This window comes from Pseudoliparis swirei, chromosome 8 (assembly GCF_029220125.1).
Source record: "Pseudoliparis swirei isolate HS2019 ecotype Mariana Trench chromosome 8, NWPU_hadal_v1, whole genome shotgun sequence".
Classification (NCBI taxonomy): Eukaryota; Metazoa; Chordata; class Actinopteri; order Perciformes; family Liparidae; genus Pseudoliparis; species Pseudoliparis swirei.
In genome coordinates this window covers 4,395,120-4,415,173 of record NC_079395.1, presented here as the reverse complement: position 1 = coordinate 4,415,173, position 20,054 = coordinate 4,395,120, and the positions used below count along the sequence as shown (strand labels likewise).

The 20,054-nt window shown below is 43.8% G+C and overlaps 1 protein-coding gene across 2 annotated transcripts in view; it reads left to right on the top strand.

The window, feature by feature from the left end:
* The window catches only part of larp4b (La ribonucleoprotein 4B), a 38,650-nt gene extending 19,097 nt beyond the window's left edge, over positions 1–19,553 (top strand). The window contains exons 5-17 of one of the 2 annotated variants that reach the window (XM_056420666.1): positions 428–506; positions 3,472–3,608; positions 3,959–4,062; positions 8,183–8,293; positions 8,819–8,872; positions 8,978–9,199; positions 9,918–10,024; positions 10,273–10,527; positions 10,926–10,950; positions 11,177–11,347; positions 11,849–12,036; positions 12,702–12,813; positions 13,611–19,553. In XM_056420666.1, the coding sequence (XP_056276641.1) occupies positions 428–506; positions 3,472–3,608; positions 3,959–4,062; positions 8,183–8,293; positions 8,819–8,872; positions 8,978–9,199; positions 9,918–10,024; positions 10,273–10,527; positions 10,926–10,950; positions 11,177–11,347; positions 11,849–12,036; positions 12,702–12,813; positions 13,611–13,922 (1,877 nt within the window). In that variant the 3' untranslated portion in view covers positions 13,923–19,553. Of the gene's footprint in view, positions 1–427; positions 507–3,471; positions 3,609–3,958; positions 4,063–8,182; positions 8,294–8,818; positions 8,873–8,977; positions 9,200–9,917; positions 10,025–10,263; positions 10,528–10,925; positions 10,951–11,176; positions 11,348–11,848; positions 12,037–12,701; positions 12,814–13,610 lie in introns of both variants that reach the window. The other variant, XM_056420665.1, reaches the window with a different exon arrangement.
* Positions 19,554–20,054: the final 501 nt, after the last annotated feature.

Below are 20,054 nucleotides of genomic sequence, written 5' to 3'. Positions count from 1 at the left end.
GTTCATGTTTTATTTATGGCGGCGTTAAGGTGTAATTGACCGGTACCAGACACTCTGTGGCAAGACATTCATCACTAAATGCAGTCTACCTGAGAGAAATGTCAACAACTAGAGAGGAATATTACAAAACATTATGCAAGTGCATGTCCCGGTTATCCTCCCCGTTGTTCTCCAGAGTCCTCGGTCAACATTACCTTGATGAGTAAATGCGTTAAACTGGGAAATTACTCTGGTTTACACCGGATGCGACACGTCCACCACTTTTTGTGTGCTTTTTTTTGTCCTTGAAACATCCTGCGTCTCTGCTGTCCCGTACCCACATCCTGCTTTAACTTCATTTCATTGGCATGTTTTCTTTGCTCCCAGGGTCAAGGATTGGTTCATGAGGCTTTTTAATTTACCAGAATATTTCCCCTTGTGTCAACAGGCAGCGATGCCCAGCAAGGGAGTCCCCAGGAGGGTCTGAGGGAGCACCTGAAGAAGACTTTGGAGTTCTGTCTTTCCCGGTGAGTTTAGGTTGATTATTTAATATCAATGAGGTGCTTTTGAGAGTACTATTAGACGCTGTATTTATTCCGGTCCTGTAATTTAGTCGATTGTAGCTCATGAGTAGTACTTTTTTCACATGGTTTTAGTTTTCAAAGCATTTGTCTCTCAAATCCGACACAGGAAGATATGCTTCTGACTCAAAAGGTTCCGTTTACAATCTGAACCCCAAAACCCGGCGGCGGGATGGAAAAGCAAAACGAAACCGTTCATCGCAGCCAGAAGTGTCTCCGACCTCCTTTAACCCTTGTGTTGCCTTCGGGTCAATTTGACCCGATTCAATGTTTCACCCTCCTGTCGCCTTCGGGTCAATATGACCCGATTCAATGTTTCACCCTCCTGTCGCCTTCGGGTCAATTTGACCCGATTCAATGTTTAACCCTCCTGTTACCTTTATATTTACTAACATATTTTACCCTTGAGGTCAATATGACCCCAGCTATTAAAATCTCCAGAAAATTATTAGAATTAATATTGTTTTCCAAGTTTAAGTGTGAGGTACTTTATGTTTGTTTGTTGACTCCCGAAAGAACACCGACATTAAACATTGAATCGGGTCAAATTGACCCGAAGGCGACAAGAGGGTTAAATATTGAATCGGGTCAAAATGACCCGAAGGCAACACAAGAGTTAAGTAAACCCACCAGAGAGACGTTTAATGTCGGCCAACTGTTTCCCCCCCCCCCCCCCCCCCCCCTCATTTGGAGTCTTTTCAGAAAGTTTGTTTTGCATAATAACTATTATCAGGGTTCGTACGGTCATTGAAAACCTGGAAAAGTTATGACATTTTAAAATGGTCATTTCCAGGCCTGGAAAAGTCACGGAAAAAACTTAAATCATAAAAGTTTTGGAAAAGTCATGGAAATATGTTATCACATGTTCATTTACGCCGAGTTTAAAATAATTAATATGTTTTTTAAAGAAAGCCGCTCAAAATATAAGCCGGCGTACGCTCTCTATACGCAACATTTTCTAAATTTTTCATGTTTATACCGAGATTTCAGTTTGGTCGTGGAAATTTGGTTAAAAGTCATGGAAAAGTCATGGAAAAGTCCTGGAAATCCATTGGTCAACATGTGTAAGAACCCTGTATTATACATCTGGGTAAATCTTTTGATTTTTTTCAAGAAGTCAGCGCAACAGGCGACACATTTTTAAGTCTAAACGTATGCATAGTTTTGTATTATTAAAATATATAGAGAAAATATAGGTCTGTGGAGAAATATCAGTTTTTAGGGCGACTCATCAACGTCATTGATTACAGAAATCCGTCGATTCCGGTTCAAAGCGTGTGTTTCCCAGCAGAAGCTGAACACTGGTGTGAATGTGAATTATGAAACTTATCTTCTGATCGGATGGAAACGATCCGTTACGAGGACTGAACCAACGTTGGAAGTTAAGTGACAGAATTCATTTCAGGAAGACTAATTAACAAGAGTAGGCTCTACTGAACTAACGTGAACAAAAGTGTGCTTAAGATAAGATAATCCTTTTATTGGTCCCGCAGCGGGGAAATGTACAGATTTACAGCAGCAGAAGGTAAGGTGCTGACAAGAGACATAGATGTTTAAGTTCTAGATGTTTCCTCTTGGCCGTGTTAAGTGGGACGATTGTTTTTGATGCTGATTAAGCTTCTGTCTCTTTTTGTCCGTCTCTATGTGGGCGGGGGTCTGAATAAAAGCTTCATTTCATACGATCAAACGCTTCTGGATCTGGTGGATTAGCTGCTGGTTCGGAGGAAATCAAGGCCTCGCAAACTCGGACTTCCCTTTTTTCTCTACCGACTGTGAACACGGCGTCAAATATAGTTTACTCATCCGTTAGCTTCTCCAAAACTACCAAAAAAGAAACGGACAAAACTACAATAAACACGAGCAGACTGAGGACGGGTAGACGGGCAAGAGTTGTGTTCCAAAATCTGAAAACATAAACGCCGACGTAACATTTCCTTCGTGGGGACTCGCTCCGCGCTCGTCTGCGTGAAGGAAAAGAAGCCGAGTGTGAAGCGGCCGTTAGACGGGGAGCAGCCGGGAGCTTTGTTTGTTTCCTCGGGGCTTGATGAGCAGTTTAATGCGACGGCTCTAATCGGGGTTCGTACGGTCATGGAAAACCTGAAAAAGTCATGGAATTTTAAAATGGTAATTTCCAGGCCTGGAAAAGTCATGGAAAAAACTTCAATCACAGAAGTTTTGTTAAAGTCATGGAAATTTGTTCTGATCACATGTTCATTTACGCCGAGTTTGAAATAATGAATATGTTTTAGAAAGAAAGACTCAAAATATAAGCCGGCATACTGGCGGCGCACTTTCTTTCTTTTTTTTCCGCGTTGCAAGTGAACGCACCGTAACTGGAAAGTTCGTTGGCCATAGCTCGGGAAGCAAGTGTTTATTCTTTTAATCAAAAATATTGTCTCTTATTCATTTGTTTCATTTAATGCAGGGGTCAGGAACCTTTTTGACTGGGAGAGCCATAAAAGCCAAATATTTCTAAATATATTTCATTGAGAGCCATATAGTATTTTTAACGTATAATAAATTAAATATGTCTTGCTTTTAATGCGACTTCTGGTGCTGCATAATGCTACGGCTCAAAATGGGTTAGGGTTAGGGTAAACTTACCGGTTAACCCTAACCCTAACCCATATGCCGTCACCGGAAGAGCCATATATGGCTCGCGAGCCATAGGTTCCCGACCCCTGGTTTAATGTATACTGTATGCTTTGGAATTCACATTGTTTAAATACTAAATGTTCTCACTTTGATGTGTACACCGAGATTTCAGTTTGGTCATGGAAATTTGGTTTAAAGTCCTGGAAATCCATCGGTCAAAATGTGTAAGAACCCTGTCTAGTGCGATCCCAGTCTAATCAACCCGATCCGCCCCGTGACAAGCTAACCACCTGTGTGCCTCCTCTCCTCCCATCAGGGAGAACCTGGCCAGTGACATGTACCTCATCTCCCAGATGGACAGCGACCAGTACGTGCCGATCGTGACGGTGGCCAACCTGGACCACGTCAAGAAGCTCAGCACCGACGTGGAGATGATCGTCGACATTTTACGATGTGAGTCGGAAAAAGAAATCCTCCTCCCGATACCTCCTTGCGGTACTTCGTGATTCACAGCGATTTATTTAAAAGATGTCGCATCGTAAGGCAAGACAAACTTACCGGGTACAGGGAGTTTTTAAACGGGCGTTGATTTCCCCGGAGAGGATGTGAAAGTGCGTTCAGCGGTCCCGCCTGCTTGAGTCTGATTTACACACGCACTTCATTTACTCCTTCATTAATCCTGTCTTGCTTAAAGCTGCAATAGTTGTGTTGTTATCGTTTTGCCTGAAAACTGGATGAGATTCTTTAAACAAACTGTATTTTTTAAATCAAACCTAAATCTGCGGGCGCCTCCTAATCTGCAGCTCTGCCGTTGGTCCAAGTGGATGAGAAGGGGGAGAAGGTGCGGCCCAATCAGAACCGCTGCATCGTGATCCTCAGAGAGGTCCCCGAGACCACGCCCATAGAGGTGAGTGGGGGGGGGGGGTCGGTGGTTTGAGTCCCCACTCGATGTGTCATTCATTCATAGACTCTGCTTCTGCTTCCTCCTTCCTTCGATGACAATGATGTCATGATTTAAATGGAGGTGCAGACATTACAATTCAGACACCAAATGTTTTATGAGCATTTTAAATGGGTTGAATGATACTTTTTGATGCCAAGCCGCTTTCTTTTCCCAACGATCTGGGTGTTGCTCAGAGGCGTCTTTGTCTGCTTTTGAATCTGGTTCAACTATTGCGTTAAAATAAAGTTAATTCAATAATATCTATTAGCAGAGAGACTTGTTTTACGGTAAAAGCCTGAAAGAGCATTCGGACATGCAGTAATCCTTTAAGACCTCTGACGGTCGTGTGTTTCCTCCTTACTTCAAATGTTATCTATTTTCATCTAATTATGAACTTTTTTTAAAAGCAAATTTGCAAGAACAAAACTTGAATATTCTGAGATCACGCAAAAAAACTAATATGAATGTCACAAAATTATAATAGTGTTGCTTCCCATTATTATAATAATTAATTTAATTAATATAACTTATTTGATGTATTTTATATCTTATTTGATGTATTTTATATCTTATTTATTTGATGTATTTTATATCTTATTTGATGTATTTTAAAATGCAGTGAAACTCCACGGTGCTTCTGATTAAGGTCAAACTTGACTTTATATATTTATTTATTTTTCCCTCATCGGCAGCGTTGCACCAGACGCCGTAGCTGCCTGTTTATTTCTCCTGTCGACTTAATCAAATTATACTTGCATTTATACTGCAATTGTAATTTTACCCTTATTAAAATACTTGTTTTGACCCCAGAATCCAAACATCGTCAACAGCATCCAGCCTTTGAACAATTCAGAAGATAGCCTTTTTTCTTTTTCTTGTAAAAGTGTTAAAATCAGAAGCTGGCGATGCAGAGCGAACACCAGCTGTGTAAGAGAATCGGTTGAATAAACCATGAGCCGCAGTGTGTCTGGTGTCCAGGGAGAACCCATCTTGCGTTCATACATCCAATTTCAATGTTCCGTTTAGGGCTGCAACTAACGATTATTTTGATAATCGATTAATCGGTTGATTATTCTATCGATTAATCGGATAAAAAAACAAAAAAACTTTCATTTTCAACCCTATATTCAAAACAGGGTCCGTACGCATGGACGGATTAAGAAACCACGGGCCCCTGGGCCTGGACGTGTCAAGCCCCCCCCCCCCCCCCGCAAAAAAAACCATCGCTAACAAACAGTCCGTATGGAACAACGATATCGGAGCTGAGCAGACAACATAACGCGAGTTATATGATAGCAGGGACTTCAGTTATATGAATTAAACGAATAACCAGGAATAACATCCCTTAGTAGGACTATTGGGGCCCTGTTACTGACATGAATGACTTAAGCCTAGCGTATACCGGTGACGGCACATCGTATCATATCAATACAAAGTTAATAACAGAGACTTCACGCAAAGGCTCTGGCTCAGGGGCCCCCTGAGCTCATGGGCCCCTGGTGCCGGTAGGCTCGTTCGGTAATCCATCCCTCAGTAGGACTATTGGGGCCCTGTTACTGACATGAATGACTTGAGCCTAGCATATACCGGCTACGGCGCATCGTGTCATATCATCATATTCATATCAATACAATGTTAATAACAGCGACGTCACGCGCGGAGGCTCAGGCCCAGGGGCCTCCTGAGCTCATGGGCTCATGGGCCTGGGCCCGGTAGGCCCATTCGTTAATCCATCCCTGTCCGTACGGTCATGGAAAACCTGGAAAAGTCATGGAATTTTTAAATGGCTATTAGCAGGCCTAGAAAAGTAATTGAAAAAAATAAAATCCCAAAATATTTGGAAAAGTAATGCAAATTTGTTTTATTCAAATGTTAATTTACACGGTATATATACGGTATGCTTTGGAATTCTCATTGTTAGTTTAAATACTACATGTTCTCACTTTGTCACGTATAGACAGAGTTTCACAAAATGTTTAATCATGGAAATTTGGTTTAAAGTCATGGAAAGGTCCTGGAGATCCACTGGTCACCATGGTGATGAACCGTCACAAACAGACTGACAGCTTTCCTCTCCTGAGCAGTGGTCCCCATGTGGCCCCCTGAACAATATCAGAGACGCGTTCAGATTTATTATTTTTTTCACCTGGCCCGCTGCCGTTGAGATTGCAGTGAGACGCGGAAAAAATGTGGAGTGGTGCTCTTCACAATAAAACATCTTTGATGGGACGTGACGAGTCTCGGCCAATCAGCGTTCAGATGTCTACAGCGTTTGGGCAGTTAGGTTAGCTTGAATGTTAGTCCGCTACATCTGCTGCTGTCACGCTGCACGGTGTAGCGATGCTAACAAAGTACCCGTACGTTAAACACGATGTGATTTAGCATATTTTTAGTTTCGATACTTCATTAAAAGAGCGATCAGAGCGCACGCGCTGCTCCGCTCCGTTGAATGTCTGCACGCGCAGCGCTCAAGGCGAGTGGCGTCGTGGCTTATCTCCGTTGCCTTTATCCGTGGAAAAATATGTTCCGCTATCCGCCACGGAATAAATAACCACGTTTTCTACGTTATACTCTTGTGGAAATGCCACACACGTCGTGACATGTAGCGCCCTGGTGTCTGGGGTCATAACGTCACCCGGAGGCGCACTGAGCTCCGTGAATGTCTCCGACTACGTGAATGACTTCCGCATCCAGCGCCACGTGAGCAGCAGCAGCCAATTAGATTCATCAACAGAGGAGCAGCTCAGCGCTGATTGGCTCTCACAACGCAGCGTTCCGTCTCTTAATCCGCTCTTGTTTCTCCTGCGCCGCTCTACGCTCAACTCAACTTTGTTTATACTCTGTGACTTATTGAGCGCCTTAATAATCACGCGACACAACGAATCGATAATGGAATTCGTTGCCAACTATTTTAATAATCGAATTTTATCGATTCGTTGTTGCATCCCTAGTTCCGTTACACCTGGTCGGGATTTTAATATGGACACCGCCGTCCTTTCCCCCCACTGATGCATTATGGGTTTCTTGATTTCGGTTTAAATGTTCCTCTGGACATCGGCAGAAACTCAAACATCTGAGTTCCAACGGCTCACAACAACAAAATGTCGTCGTGTCCACGAGCGAAACGCTGCACGCGTTTTATTATTCCATCGTCACTGATTGAGAATAACAAGTAGCGGAGCTGGCAGTTTTATTTGCGCAAATTATCTGCTGAATGTTTGTCTTTTTTATTTCCACGGGGTTTGGCAACTCCCAGACCTTTTATTATTCGAACTGTTATTTGCCGACTAAATAATTTATGCCTGGACTCAGACATGATAATTGACTAATTGGTTCCTGGAGCGACCCGGCCGACGACATAACTACATTCTGGTGTTTACTTTTCTGAGAATTTTGTGTTCTAGATCATCAGTTGTATTAGTTTTTTTGATATATAAATATTTTCGCCCAATCGATTATGTACGGCCATTTTGGGGTTCTGTGTCGAAGCTCAACAACCAAAACGTCCGCACATACTGGACCTGTAACATTTAGTTTTTTTGCGGCACATAATTCATCCATTTTCTAAATGTAATCTCTTAACCCTTCTGTTAACTTTCGGGTCAATTTGACCCCATTCAATGTTTAATGTCGGTGTTCTTTGGGGTCAATTTGACCCCAGGCTGTTTTTCACTGTGTAAAACATATAAGAAATATCAACTTTTTAATATATTTAAAGGGCTATTTAGGTAGTCAACAAACAAACATAAAGTACCTCACACTTAAACTTGGGAAACAATATTAATTCTAATAATTTTCTGGAGGTTTTAATTGCTGGGGTCAAATTGACCCCGAGGGTAAAATATGTTTGTAAATGTAACAGGAGGGTTAAAACACCGCACAATAAATCAATTAAATCATCCGCTGTCACACAAAAAGAGAACTTTCTGGGTTTTTTTCATTAACACACCGGCTGGCCACACACATGTTTTCGGTCGGCTTCATAGATTAATAATTCCCGGCGTGACTCGGCTGTTGTTTTCTGCGTCGGGTTGTTTTGGTCACGATGAAAACGACTGACGGTCGATGACGCTCTGTCCTGCAGGAGGTCGAGGCTCTGTTCAAAGGGGACAACTTACCCATGTTCATCAACTGTGAATTTGCCTACAACGACAACTGGTTCATCACCTTTGAGTCCGAAGCCGACGCTCAGCAGGTAACAAAGCGACCCGATTTATTTAGCGTGTATCTATTTATTGTGTTTTATCTCTCAACTGCGTTGTTGGAGGAGGAGGGTGGTGAGTGTGAAATAAATAGATGCCAACAGTTAATAATATGAAATATATAGCATCCAACGAATTATCCCACAACAATGAATTCATTGTGAATTCTCTGGTGTTCAAGTCTTTCATTTACAAGAAAGGAAACTAGAATATTCTGAGATTTTAAAGTCATGAATTTACAAGGAAAACTCATTTTTATTTAAATTTAATAGTTTATTCTTGGAAGTTCTGCTTTTTTTTCCTAACCGTGGCAAATCCTCATTATTATATTGATGTTTGACCTACATGAGCCCCAATGTGATGGCGTCCCACTTCTCCCTTTGATGTACTTTATTAGAGAGCAACGTCAGTAATATCCTCCTCGATGATTCCTCTGGTTTATAGATGAATCAAGTTGGCGTTCATATTTCAGTTTGTGTGATTTAAAGCCTGCTGGTTAACACTTTCTCTCGATGAAGGCGTATCAGTATCTCCGCGAGGAGGTCAAGACCTTCCAAGGGAAGCCTATTAAGGTAAGACGCCATCTTCGTTGTGCGTAGCAACAAAAACTAACAATCTGACAACCCAGAAAATCTCACCGGAGCTAATGCCCTCCCCCTCGTCGTGACTCCTCCCAGGCGAGGATAAAGGCGAAGGCGATCGCCATCAACACTTTCATGCCAAAGAACGGTTACCGGCCGGTGGAGGTGAACCCGTACGCCCAGCAGCAGCAGCAGCAGCAGCGCTACACGTCCTACTACATCCCGCCGGTTTACAGCCCCCAGCAGCAGTTCCCCCTGTACAGCCTCATCACGCCGCAGGCCTGGTCGGCCACACACAGCTTCATCGACCCCGCGCTGGTACGAGCCCCCGCCTCCCTCTCTCCGCCTCCTTCACACAACAACCGCCGCTCTACTCCTCATGGTCCAGAGACAGATGAAGAAGTCATTTGGGATACGTTGAAGCCGAGGAAGTGGTCTTTAGTTGGCCGTGTGTGTTTTTGAAATGGTGTTTAGACAAATGTATTGTCACATTTCACAATAGTGTTGAGTTATTTCAGTCGACGATGCAGGTGGATGTAGCTCAGTCGGGTAAGGGGGTCGTCCTGCAACCCCAAGGTCGTCGGTTCGATCCCCGCTCTCCCCATTAGTTGCAAGTCAGTGTCCTTGAGCAAGGCACTGAACCCCCAGTTACTCCCCGGGCGCATCACTGCAGGCCACTGCTCCTAATAACTAAGGATGGGTTAAAAGCGGAGAATACATGTCGTTGCCTGTGTACCTGTACCTGTGCAATGACAATAGATTCAATCCAATCCAATGAGACCTGATGACATTTTAAACACTGACTGTATTTTTTTCTCTTTTTTTAAACTTTAGTTCTAGTTTCACATCCAGCCTTTCAACTTGAATATTAACTGTCTTGTAAATGCCTATATTCTGTATTTATTTCCAAACAATCTTTTTCTTTTTCCACTTCTCTCTCACTACCAACACTCATAACCTTTTGTGAACTAAATGTTGTCTCTCATAGTTAAATGTACAGTTAAAGCAGCCGGTGTTCTTCCCCTTTGTTCTCCAGGTTGCACCATTTCACAACAACCAGTTCATCAATGGATTTACCACTTCACACAGTTTCAAACCAGCGACGTCCCCCCTCACCGTCAGACACTACTCTCCCAGGAACAGGTTAATATCTTCTCTTTCACACATTGAGGAAAAATGCATGAAAACGAGCATCGTCAAATCCTGCCGATAGAAAGCGTAATGTTGTAAACCTGCAAGGAAAGTTGTTTTTATTTGTATTTTCTGGCGTATTTATTTTCTTTACAGGAAATTTGCACATTTTATGAGATCATCTCATACAAACCCAAAGTCCTAGAGTCCACTTCTCCACTCCTGACTGACGTGCTCCTGTTTCCCAACAGGAATCACAGTAAACCCCACCTGAGGCCAGCCGCCCCCCCGGTGGACCGCAGCGCGGGGCTCCTGGACAACCCGGGCCTCTTTCCCAGCTTCCCCAGCGAGCGGCTCAACGGGGTTCGCAGCAGCCCGCCGATGCGACTCCCCGCCAGCCAGCCCAGAACCCGGTTACCCTCCAGCGCAGCCGTCCCCCGCCGGGACACGGTGGGCACGGGGCGGGTGACCGAGCCCACGACCCCCGACTACTCCCTGGGTCTCGGCCGAGGAAGGTAGGCGCATCCGCCACATGGTTTCTTTTTTTGTTATTCTGATCTTTGCATTTGTGAGAAAAGTTGAATTATAGACGCTCATTTTTCCCCTGGTAGATAAACGACAATTATGTAAATCACACTGAGCATCACCTCCTATAATTCAAAACAGTAGGGCCTTTAAAATCTATATTTATACTCACTGATTGATGCTAAACATCAGTATGCAGTTCATAAACAAAATAATATAATGCCGATAATATTAATGTAGCCGTACCTCTTATCTGCTTTAACTTTTTATTCCATGGTATTTCAAGTTAAGTAACTGCATTAAAAAGCGAAGGCCTCATCTCCGATGGAACGAGTGTTTGTGAATTGAAGCGTTCTCTTTCTTAAAGGACAAATGTTTCTGCTTCTAGGAAAAAGAGGGACGAAAAGTTTACAGTGAGTACCCGTTCTTTTTTTTTTTTTTGTCGTCTTCCTCGTCATTCCAATGGTACGAGTTCACCCTTCTTCTCACGGGGAGACTTGTGGAAAGAAAAACAATGAACGCAGGATTCAAACGCACCCTGTAATGTATCGTTTTTACTGACCGTTTGACTTCCTCCTCCTCCTCCTCTCTCCCCTCATGTGTTTTACGCTGACTCGTGTGTTTGTTGCCGTCGCGCAGAGAGTGACGCCTCAGTCGCCTCCCCCTCCCCCCAAACCCCTGTCTCCGAGCTTCGAGCTGGGCCTCTCCAGCTTCCCCCCGTTGCCCGGGGCGGCCGGCCAGCTCAAGGCCGACGACGTGTTCGAGAACCGGCTGGCCAGCAGCGTCGTGGTCGGGAACGCCAAGGAGCGGGTGAGGACCGCTCCCGAAACTGCTCTCGTGTTTTCCCCTCTTCCAAACGCTGCCAAATGCACGCGTTCCTGTTTTTTAAAGGAACAGTGTGTATGTTTTAGTCAATCTTTAGGATTTTAATACGACAAGGAGCTAATGTTGTATATTATGTCCTTTAATACCGGGTTTCGAAACGCATCGCTACCTCCAGAAAGCGTAAAAACATGAACGACCAGTGTCCGTTCCAGTCTCCATAGATATAAAGGTGTACACACTCTTAGTTTTGGGTGGTTATCCACCGATTAAAACATCATTTTGTGAATATTATATTTAATATCTGCCGATAAACCTCTAAATGTTACACGCTGTCCCCTTTTTAAGTGGTTAAGTTTCTGCAGGAATTCAGCAGTAAAAGCTGCAACAATATTACTTCCCTCAATATATATGTCTCATAAAAAGGTACACCGATGATGATGATGATGATGATGATGACACTAATTCACGTGTATATCTTCTTTGCAGAATGTAAGTGCCGAGTCCAGTACCGGAGCAGTGCTTTCTCCAGCGGGCCCCAAGGAGCCCCTCCGGTCCCCCTCCTCCCCGATGCCCACGAGCTTCCAGCCCAAGCCGACCGCCGCGCCGCCATCGGCCCCGACCGTGACCCCGGCCGCCGCCACGCCGCGCAGCCCCGCCCCCTCCCTCCCGGCACCGTAAGAACCACACTGGTTACTTTGCTGTATAGAAGCGCACACTTAATATCGGAAATAAAAGATTGTATTTCTATCGATAAAAGTATCTTGGCGTTGGTACATTTTTATTACAGATGATATCAACTGCTTCGCTTTCGGAAGTGAAAACTCGTAATTCACTAATTCACCTCTAAGATAATTTTTTTACCCATGTGAAAACATCTGGATGGATTCTAGTTTATCACAAACGCTTCGTTTTACTAGATCGCATTTGAACACATCGTGAGAACATTATAACTTGCCTTCAGCCAGTACTCATTTTCACTGAGCAGAGCCTGAACGCATCACGATGTAACTGAAGTGAACCTCCGTTAGCGGTGCGGCTAATATTGCTCGCGCTCCTCCTGTTGGTTTTAACACCGATTGATCATGTGACCAGAGACGAGAAATACAATCCATGATGTCCTGATCACACGTTCACTGAATATCGGAGGAGGACCATCATTAGTCAGACTTTATTGGCGACGGGATCCCCACAAGTGCTCTGGTATCGACTGCTACGTGTCTGGTGTCATGACAACCATCTACTCTCTTCAGATGTTTCTAAATCTCCAACGCAGACCTCCCGACTGCCGTTATATTCAAGTATTCGTCTTATTTGTATTATTGTTTCGTGTTTGCTTCAGGGAGGTGAAGGTGCCGGAGGTGAAGCCGAAGGAGGTGCAGCTGTCCGTGGAGCGAGTCCCCGGCACGCTGTCCACTGCGAGCAAATCGGTGCAAGTCAACGGCGCCGCCACGGTCAGTATCGATTCCTCCTTTACCTTTTTTCTTCCGCATTTCTTTCCCCCACTCCTTTCTCAGCTCCACTCAGACGAATCAATCTCATCACGCACAGAAGAAGGTGAATTAATTGTGCGGCGTCTCGTCTCCGGGGGAGGAGGAGGGGGACACACGTGATGCATGTGTGTGGGAAACATAGTGCAAGTCTGAAAAGATGTACTTGTACAACTGGAAGGGCGTTTTTTATTCTAGAGAATTTTTAAACACAAGGTCCCTGAAGAACATTTTTTTGTTTTAGCATTGTTGAGACTCCGCCCACTGTTGCGACTCCGCCCACTCCTCCATCTGCCTGATGGATCGTGGAGGTCTCCATCGTGGAATATGCCGACTATGAACTATTCATACACTCTGTCACATTCATTGAATGTATTTTAACTCTAAATCTGTCCTTCTGTACACATTACATCTATTGCATCTGTCCATCCTGGAGAGGGATCCTCCTCTGTTGCTCTCCTGAAGGTTTCTCCCCTTTTTCCCCCCTGAAGGGTTATTTGGGAGTTTTTCCTGATCCGATGTGAGGTTTTGGGGCAGGGATGTCTATGTGTACAGATTGTAAAGCAAATTTGTGAAATTGGGCTATACAAATAAACTGAATTGAATTGAAAAGTAAAACACAAGCAGAGCGCTAAAACCTGCAGCTGATGAAACGTTATGATAGATGACTGCAGACGTGTGTCGGTGTGGTGAGGAACCCCCAAAGGGCCTGGGAGATGAGCCGATATTGTCTATAATATCGCTGTGTTTTTTGCTGCCAGGAGCTGAGGAAGCCCTCCTACGCTGAGATCTGCCAGCGGGCGAAGGACTCCCCGACGTCACAGCAACCGCCGACCCCGAAGGCCTGCGCTGCCTCCGCGGGCGAGGACAGGAAGTGCACCGACGCCGCCCCCTCACCGGGGGAGTCCAAGGCCAGAGAGACATACTCCGCCTCCTCCAAAGCCGGCGCCGCGGCCGTCAGACCGCCGAGGGAGGCCCGGAGGCCGGCCGGGCGGTGGGCCTCCCCGCCCCCCCACCAAGGGAAGACCCCCAGCAAAGATCCCCACCACACGCCGCCCAAGTCCCCGCAGTAGGGCGGAGTCCTCCGACCCCTCCCCTCTGCCGCCCCACGATGCTCCACAGATGCGTTTAAATCCAACAAAAAGGAAATATAAGTCAGGGCTACTCGATACTTATATCCCCCAAATCAGCCGTCACCAACGAGAATAAAGGACGCCTTCTCTTCTGGATCAGGGCTTGCAGACAAAACGCACTTTACTGTGCATGTTGCATTCTTTTTATCCTTATTTATTTTCTTTTTTCTATTATTATTTCCGTCTGATTTCTCCTTTCCCCCCCCCCCCATTTTATTTTCTTATTTACATCGTGTCGGCCTGCAAGTCGGAACAGACGACACTGAAATTGATTAATTCTGTTCGAATGGCCTTGTGCGATTAGATTAGTCAATGGGGCATTGTTGGAAGCCCCGCCCCCCCACCCCCCAAGTGGATGATGGGAAAGCGTGCATACAACAGACTCCACCTTGTTTGGCTCATAGTGAGGGGTTTGTCTGCAGAGTGGCACCGCTGTGCAACTTTATGTCGCTTAATTATGAGTCATAATCAGCAGATGTTTAAAAAAAAATACATATTCAAATCCATATGCAAGACTTGACATCTAAATCTCATCGAGACTCTGATCCTTTTGGTGTGAATCGCCACCAAACTGAATCATTTTTTTGCAGATTAATTTCTACTAGATTAATTTAGTTTGGTTTGTCTGACGATCGCCTCCTTCTGCCGTGTTTTTTGTTGTTGTTGTTGTTGCAGTTTTCTAACATCCGCAGCTCCTATCTAACGGCCGTGAGGCGATATCAGCGCTGTCGTTTTCTGTCTTTGTTTTTTTATTTTCTGCGTCGGGAGACAAATCGGGTGAGCGGTGCGTTTGTTTCGTTGCTCGCCGCGTTCAACAAGGCGTGGGCGGGCGGAGCTACATTTTATGGGGAAAAGCAGAGAGCGAGCTCTCCTTTTCATTTCCTACTGAATAACAACCGTGGAGTCAGGAACCGTCGGCGGGCGCACGCCGGCGAGAGAAAGCGGCGCCGCTGACCAACTTTACAGTCCGGCTGCGACGCGAAAGCGGTGAGATCCGTGTTGCGGTTTGGATCTTTTGGCCTCTGGTTCTGTCGCGGTGAGGATCTTCATCGAACGAGTGCGCGTGAAGTGTAGAAAGTGAGACGGTTGAATAGAATGTTTTACTACAAATGATGAGGAGGAGGAGGAGGAGGAGGAGGGGGGAGGAGAGTTTGCAATGTGATATTTAGTTTGGGAGTCAAACCAAACGTCCGTTGTAAAGATTTAGGCGTCCAGCAAACGGGCGGACGAGAGCAGGACGTCCCTCTGGGGGTGAAGACGCCCGGCTCCCTCCTCTTCCTCAGTCGAGTCTTTGCCACTCCGGTTGTCTGGTTTCGTTTTTCCTGCACCCGACGGAGGTCAAATCTTAAACGAGTGTAGAAGGAAAACGACCGCGAGTCTTTTTTCCGGGGATTCGAGTGAGGTATCACGAAGTGAGAAGGCGGGGGAGGAGCCGTCCGTCTCAGTAGCAGCCACTTTGGCAGATACCCACCGAGTCTCGGACGTTTTACTGTATCCTCAAAATGAAATCTGCTGGAGAAACGATTAAAAAAAGGTTAGTCTACGAGTTTTTGAATGATGTAACTTCAATTATGTAACGTTAAGTTTAGTACCAGACTTTTCTCCTTTTTGTTCTCCCTCCCTGATCCTCGGTCGAGTGCTCGGGTTTAATCTCTTTTTTTTAAAGTTGTCACCTCGGATGCAAAACACCCCGAAAACAAAAACACTGTAACACACGATGTCTGTTTGTTTGTTTTTGTTTTTTTGTTTTGAGGGGTAAAGAAAAACCTCCAAGTCTTCCTGCAACAAGAAGCATTCTGGGTAATCCCACTATGAGAAAACAGCCCATAAGGAGAGGGGGGAGCTTCACACACACAACACACAACACAAAACAAGCCTTTACTCCTGCTCTAAGCTGCTTTTTGATTTGGATGCGAAATCTCGAATTTCCAAAATATTTTTTTTTACTTGTTTGGAATTTGTTTTTCTGAAGGACTGAGATGCACTTGGATGAGTCGATTTAATTTTAATTTTTTTTCTCATCGGTGGAAATGGTAAAAGATGAAAATGCACCATATCCACTTATTTATAAACCAATGCTGTTTATTATTCCATGAGAAATATCGTTACGTTTTCTTTTTAGGGAGAAGAAAATAAAAGGAGATGCATCGTTATCTCTATCTATATATACCTATCTATATGTGTGTATATATGTGTATATATACATATATATAGATGTATATATGCAACATGTAAAAAAAAAAAAAAAAAATAGATTCCATCCAGTGTTTGAGAAACTTGAATTTCATTTAAACTTGAAGATGACTTTGCCTTAACTTTTATACAAGACAAGCATAGAGTTTATTTCTTTTCACACAAAAAAAAAATCCCGAACTGTTAACAAAACGTAGAAAATATTTAGTCGGACGTTACAAGTCTAACAGAGCGAGAGAGAAAGTACAAATACTAGCAGCGTGTTGTTTCTGTTCCCTTTGTTTTGCAAACTGTCCGAAAAAATAATCGTTTTGTTTATTGTAGTTTCAGGTTGTTGTTGTTTTTCTTTGGGGGGGGGCATAAAACTTGTAAATGCAACTAGTCGATACTGTATTAAATGTGTGCACTTTGAAGTGTGTGCTTTGCTTGTACAGTTGTAAATACTCAGAAAAATATAAGAGGTACCTGAAAAATGATTATAAAAAATATATTGATCTTGTTGAACTATTAATGTCGCTATGGAGCTGGATGTCGGAGTATACACAAAAAAACTTACTGTTGTGCTTTTTAGAAATCTGTTAACGTTTTTTCTTTTTTCTTTTTTCTTTTTGGGGTTGTGCAGAGCGTGAAATCTGCTCCTCTCTGCAGGGCAGCTTGTCTGATTGTACATTATTTGTTGTCTTTCATTCCATTTTTCGTACAGGTGCCCCCCCCCCCCCCCCACACACACACACACACACACACCACTCACTGCACTAATTGGAACGAGCCTGTGGTACTGACATCTTAATTAATCTTACAAAGCTGCAACATCCTCTCGTGCTCTCGGCTTCATCTTCTATTGTTTACGTTTGACATTTCTATTTTTTTTTTGGGGAGGGGGGGGTTTAAAAAAAAAAAATCCCACTACATGTTAGATTGTGTCGCCGCCATTAATGTCGTTTTATTTGAGTTATTTTTTGTTGTACATCTATAAAAATCCGAGAAGATGACGACATGTATAATATAAGTATTACCGTTCGGAGAGTTCCCCTCGTAGACGTGACACTAACGCTGAGCTCGGCGCTACGTAATCGAACCGCGGCGCGACCGCGCGCGACGGAGCTCCGCGATTGGGCGATATTCAACGCGATCGAAGGCTGGAGTTTGACACCTTTTTTATTTTAGGGTTTTGTGCTTTTTCTGTCCAAATCCAAAGATGTACGCGTATCTTTTTACTCATTTACTGGGTGGTGAAGCACATTTTTGGGATGAAATGCTCTTTGTTTCTTTGGAACTGGAAGATCGGATTAGTTTAGCATCGAGACCTGGAAACGGGAGGCGGAGCCATAGAACATTGAAGAAAAAAAACAATCAAGTGGCAACTTCACCATCTCCACGATGCAATTCACCAGCGTAGCAGGAAAGCGTGGTGGAATTAACACGCTAGCTCCGCCACGCGCTAGCTCCGCCACACGCTAGCTCCGCCACACGCTAGCTCCGCCACAGGCTAATGCCACGCTGGTCCTCTACGCCCATCTCCTATATATCGTTTTTTGCCTTCGCTCTTATTATTCTGATTATCGAGATGTTATTTAGAGGTTCTGGTGGGCGGAGCCTGGCTAACTGTTCCCGGTCTTTTTATGCTAACCTAACCCGCTCTGTGCTCAACTATGTAATGTCGATAACGATGTATTTTTCTCGGTAACGATACAACAACAAAAAACGTGTTTATATGTTTTTTTATCATTTACTTCAAAATCCTGTTTTTTCTTTCTTCATTTCGAGTAAAGAAAGTCGATGTTTTCTAATCAAATAATCTAAAATGTCTGACCGGAAAAAAAATTTACGCCCGATTTTTTTCTTCTTCTATGGCGCAGACCTGTGTTTGTTGAAATGGTGCATTCAAATGCCCCCCGTGTTTGGTGTTTTTTGGGAGGTTCTCACAGTTTTCCGTTTCTCCTGGAACGTGGACAGAAAAACTACAAGAACTTTTCGAGATAACTTTTATTTTGAAAGAGCGATTACCCGACGGACACGCCCCCTTTCTGTCTCAAAACACTCAAATTGGGAGATTTATTTTTATTTTTATCACTTGCGGGTGAATATGTATTTTTTTATTTTAAAGACACTTTTGGGAAATTAAGTGAAATAGTGTCATCGTCGCAGCTTGAGCTAAAAATATAAATTCCACAAAAAGAAGCTCCAGACAAAACAACGGTTTCTCCTTCATGTTCCTCAGATTTCATGACTTGAGACGTAAATGTATAAATGATTAATGTTGGAATCAGTTTTTATTATTATTTGTTCATGTTTCATTTCTGGTACATGGAGTGCGGTAACGTGTGCAGACGTCTTGTTTGAAACCACCGGATCACACGGGGGCTGCATTTTGATGTGTGCAAAGAAAAGAAAAAACAATAACTGTGCCATTATACGACTGTTGTCTTTTTTGTTGTTGTTGTTTGTTTTTCTTTCCGTCCGGGCAGTTTAACCTGTACATAGCTGAGCGCTTTGCCATCTCCGGCTTCTAGTTTTGTTTTACATTTTTACTTTTTTTGAAGGTGTGATTTGATTTGTTTTTTTGTCGTTGTTTTTGTTGTTGTTCCCGAACGTCCAATCAAAGACTGGAGAACTCACGTGACACGAGACTTTGCAAACCGGGCTCCGCCCTGAACGCGTGGGATAAATAAACGGACCACCCGGAGAGAGAAAAGAAAAATCCAGAACCGGATGACGGAGGCGACTGGTTTTTTTTCTTCTTCCGCCCCCTGGAGGGCGGTACCTCGGACTGGACGGTACCGCCTTTCCCCCCCAAAAAGGGGCGTGTTTCTATTTTTTTGGCGGCGAGTTCTTTCGAGGGGCTCCTTTTCTCTCACGGACTTCCACGCGGAGCCTCACATCGGCCTCTCGGTCGCCTCGGCCTCCTTCCTTCCTTCCCATTCACCCGTTTTCTGACAGTGCCATTTTGTTCCCCCCCCCCTCCCCCGTTCCCCCTCAAGGGTTGCATCTTTTTATTATTATTATTATTTCTATTTCAAAGATATAATAACGAATGCACACCAACTGACTGGAACAAGATTGCTCTTAACTCACTGTGGTTTAACTCATTAACACGTAACAGCTGTGGACAATCGGTGGCTCCGCCCCCCCGTTGGGGATTGGATAACTTTTGCCTAACGACACCTTTAACAGACGGGAATCGGAGGTTGCGTTCAAGAGGGCTTCTTTATTTTTTTTCCTTTTGTCTGCGTTCGGGTCTATTCTTCCATCGAGACTGGAATCAAGCGTACGTGTCGGCTATAGATAATTTAAGTTACTCTGTGTCATGATGTTAAACTGTCTAATTTGGAGAGAAAAAAATGTAGCTTACTGAAAAATAAAGATTTAGGCACTGTTGAGGAGGAGCTGTGTCTTTTCTCGGGGAGCGGACGGACTTTTTATGAGCAAAAATGCAGCTTTGATTTTGTATATCATTCATAGTTTTCTATTTTAGAAGTTTAATCATGTTTATTGTTCCCAGTGGGGAAGTTATGCTCTGCATTTAACCCTTCCTTAGTTATCAAGGAGCGGTGGGATTTATATACCGATAAATATTATTACATATTAAGAAATATATTGCAATACATTCTCTGAAGTTTTTATTTTAATTAGGATATTTTATAATATAGGGAGGAATGAAAGTTGAGAGTTGTGTGGATGTAAGAGCTGCTGAAGGGAAGAAATCTAAGAATAATCTATATTGTGTGTATATTATATATCATACCTGCAAACTTTCACCATTATTTTTCACAGCACTAATATATACACTACCGTTCAATAGTTTGGGGTCACCCAGACAATTTCGTGTCTTCCATGAAAAATCACACTTTTATTTATCAATTGAATATAAAATACAGT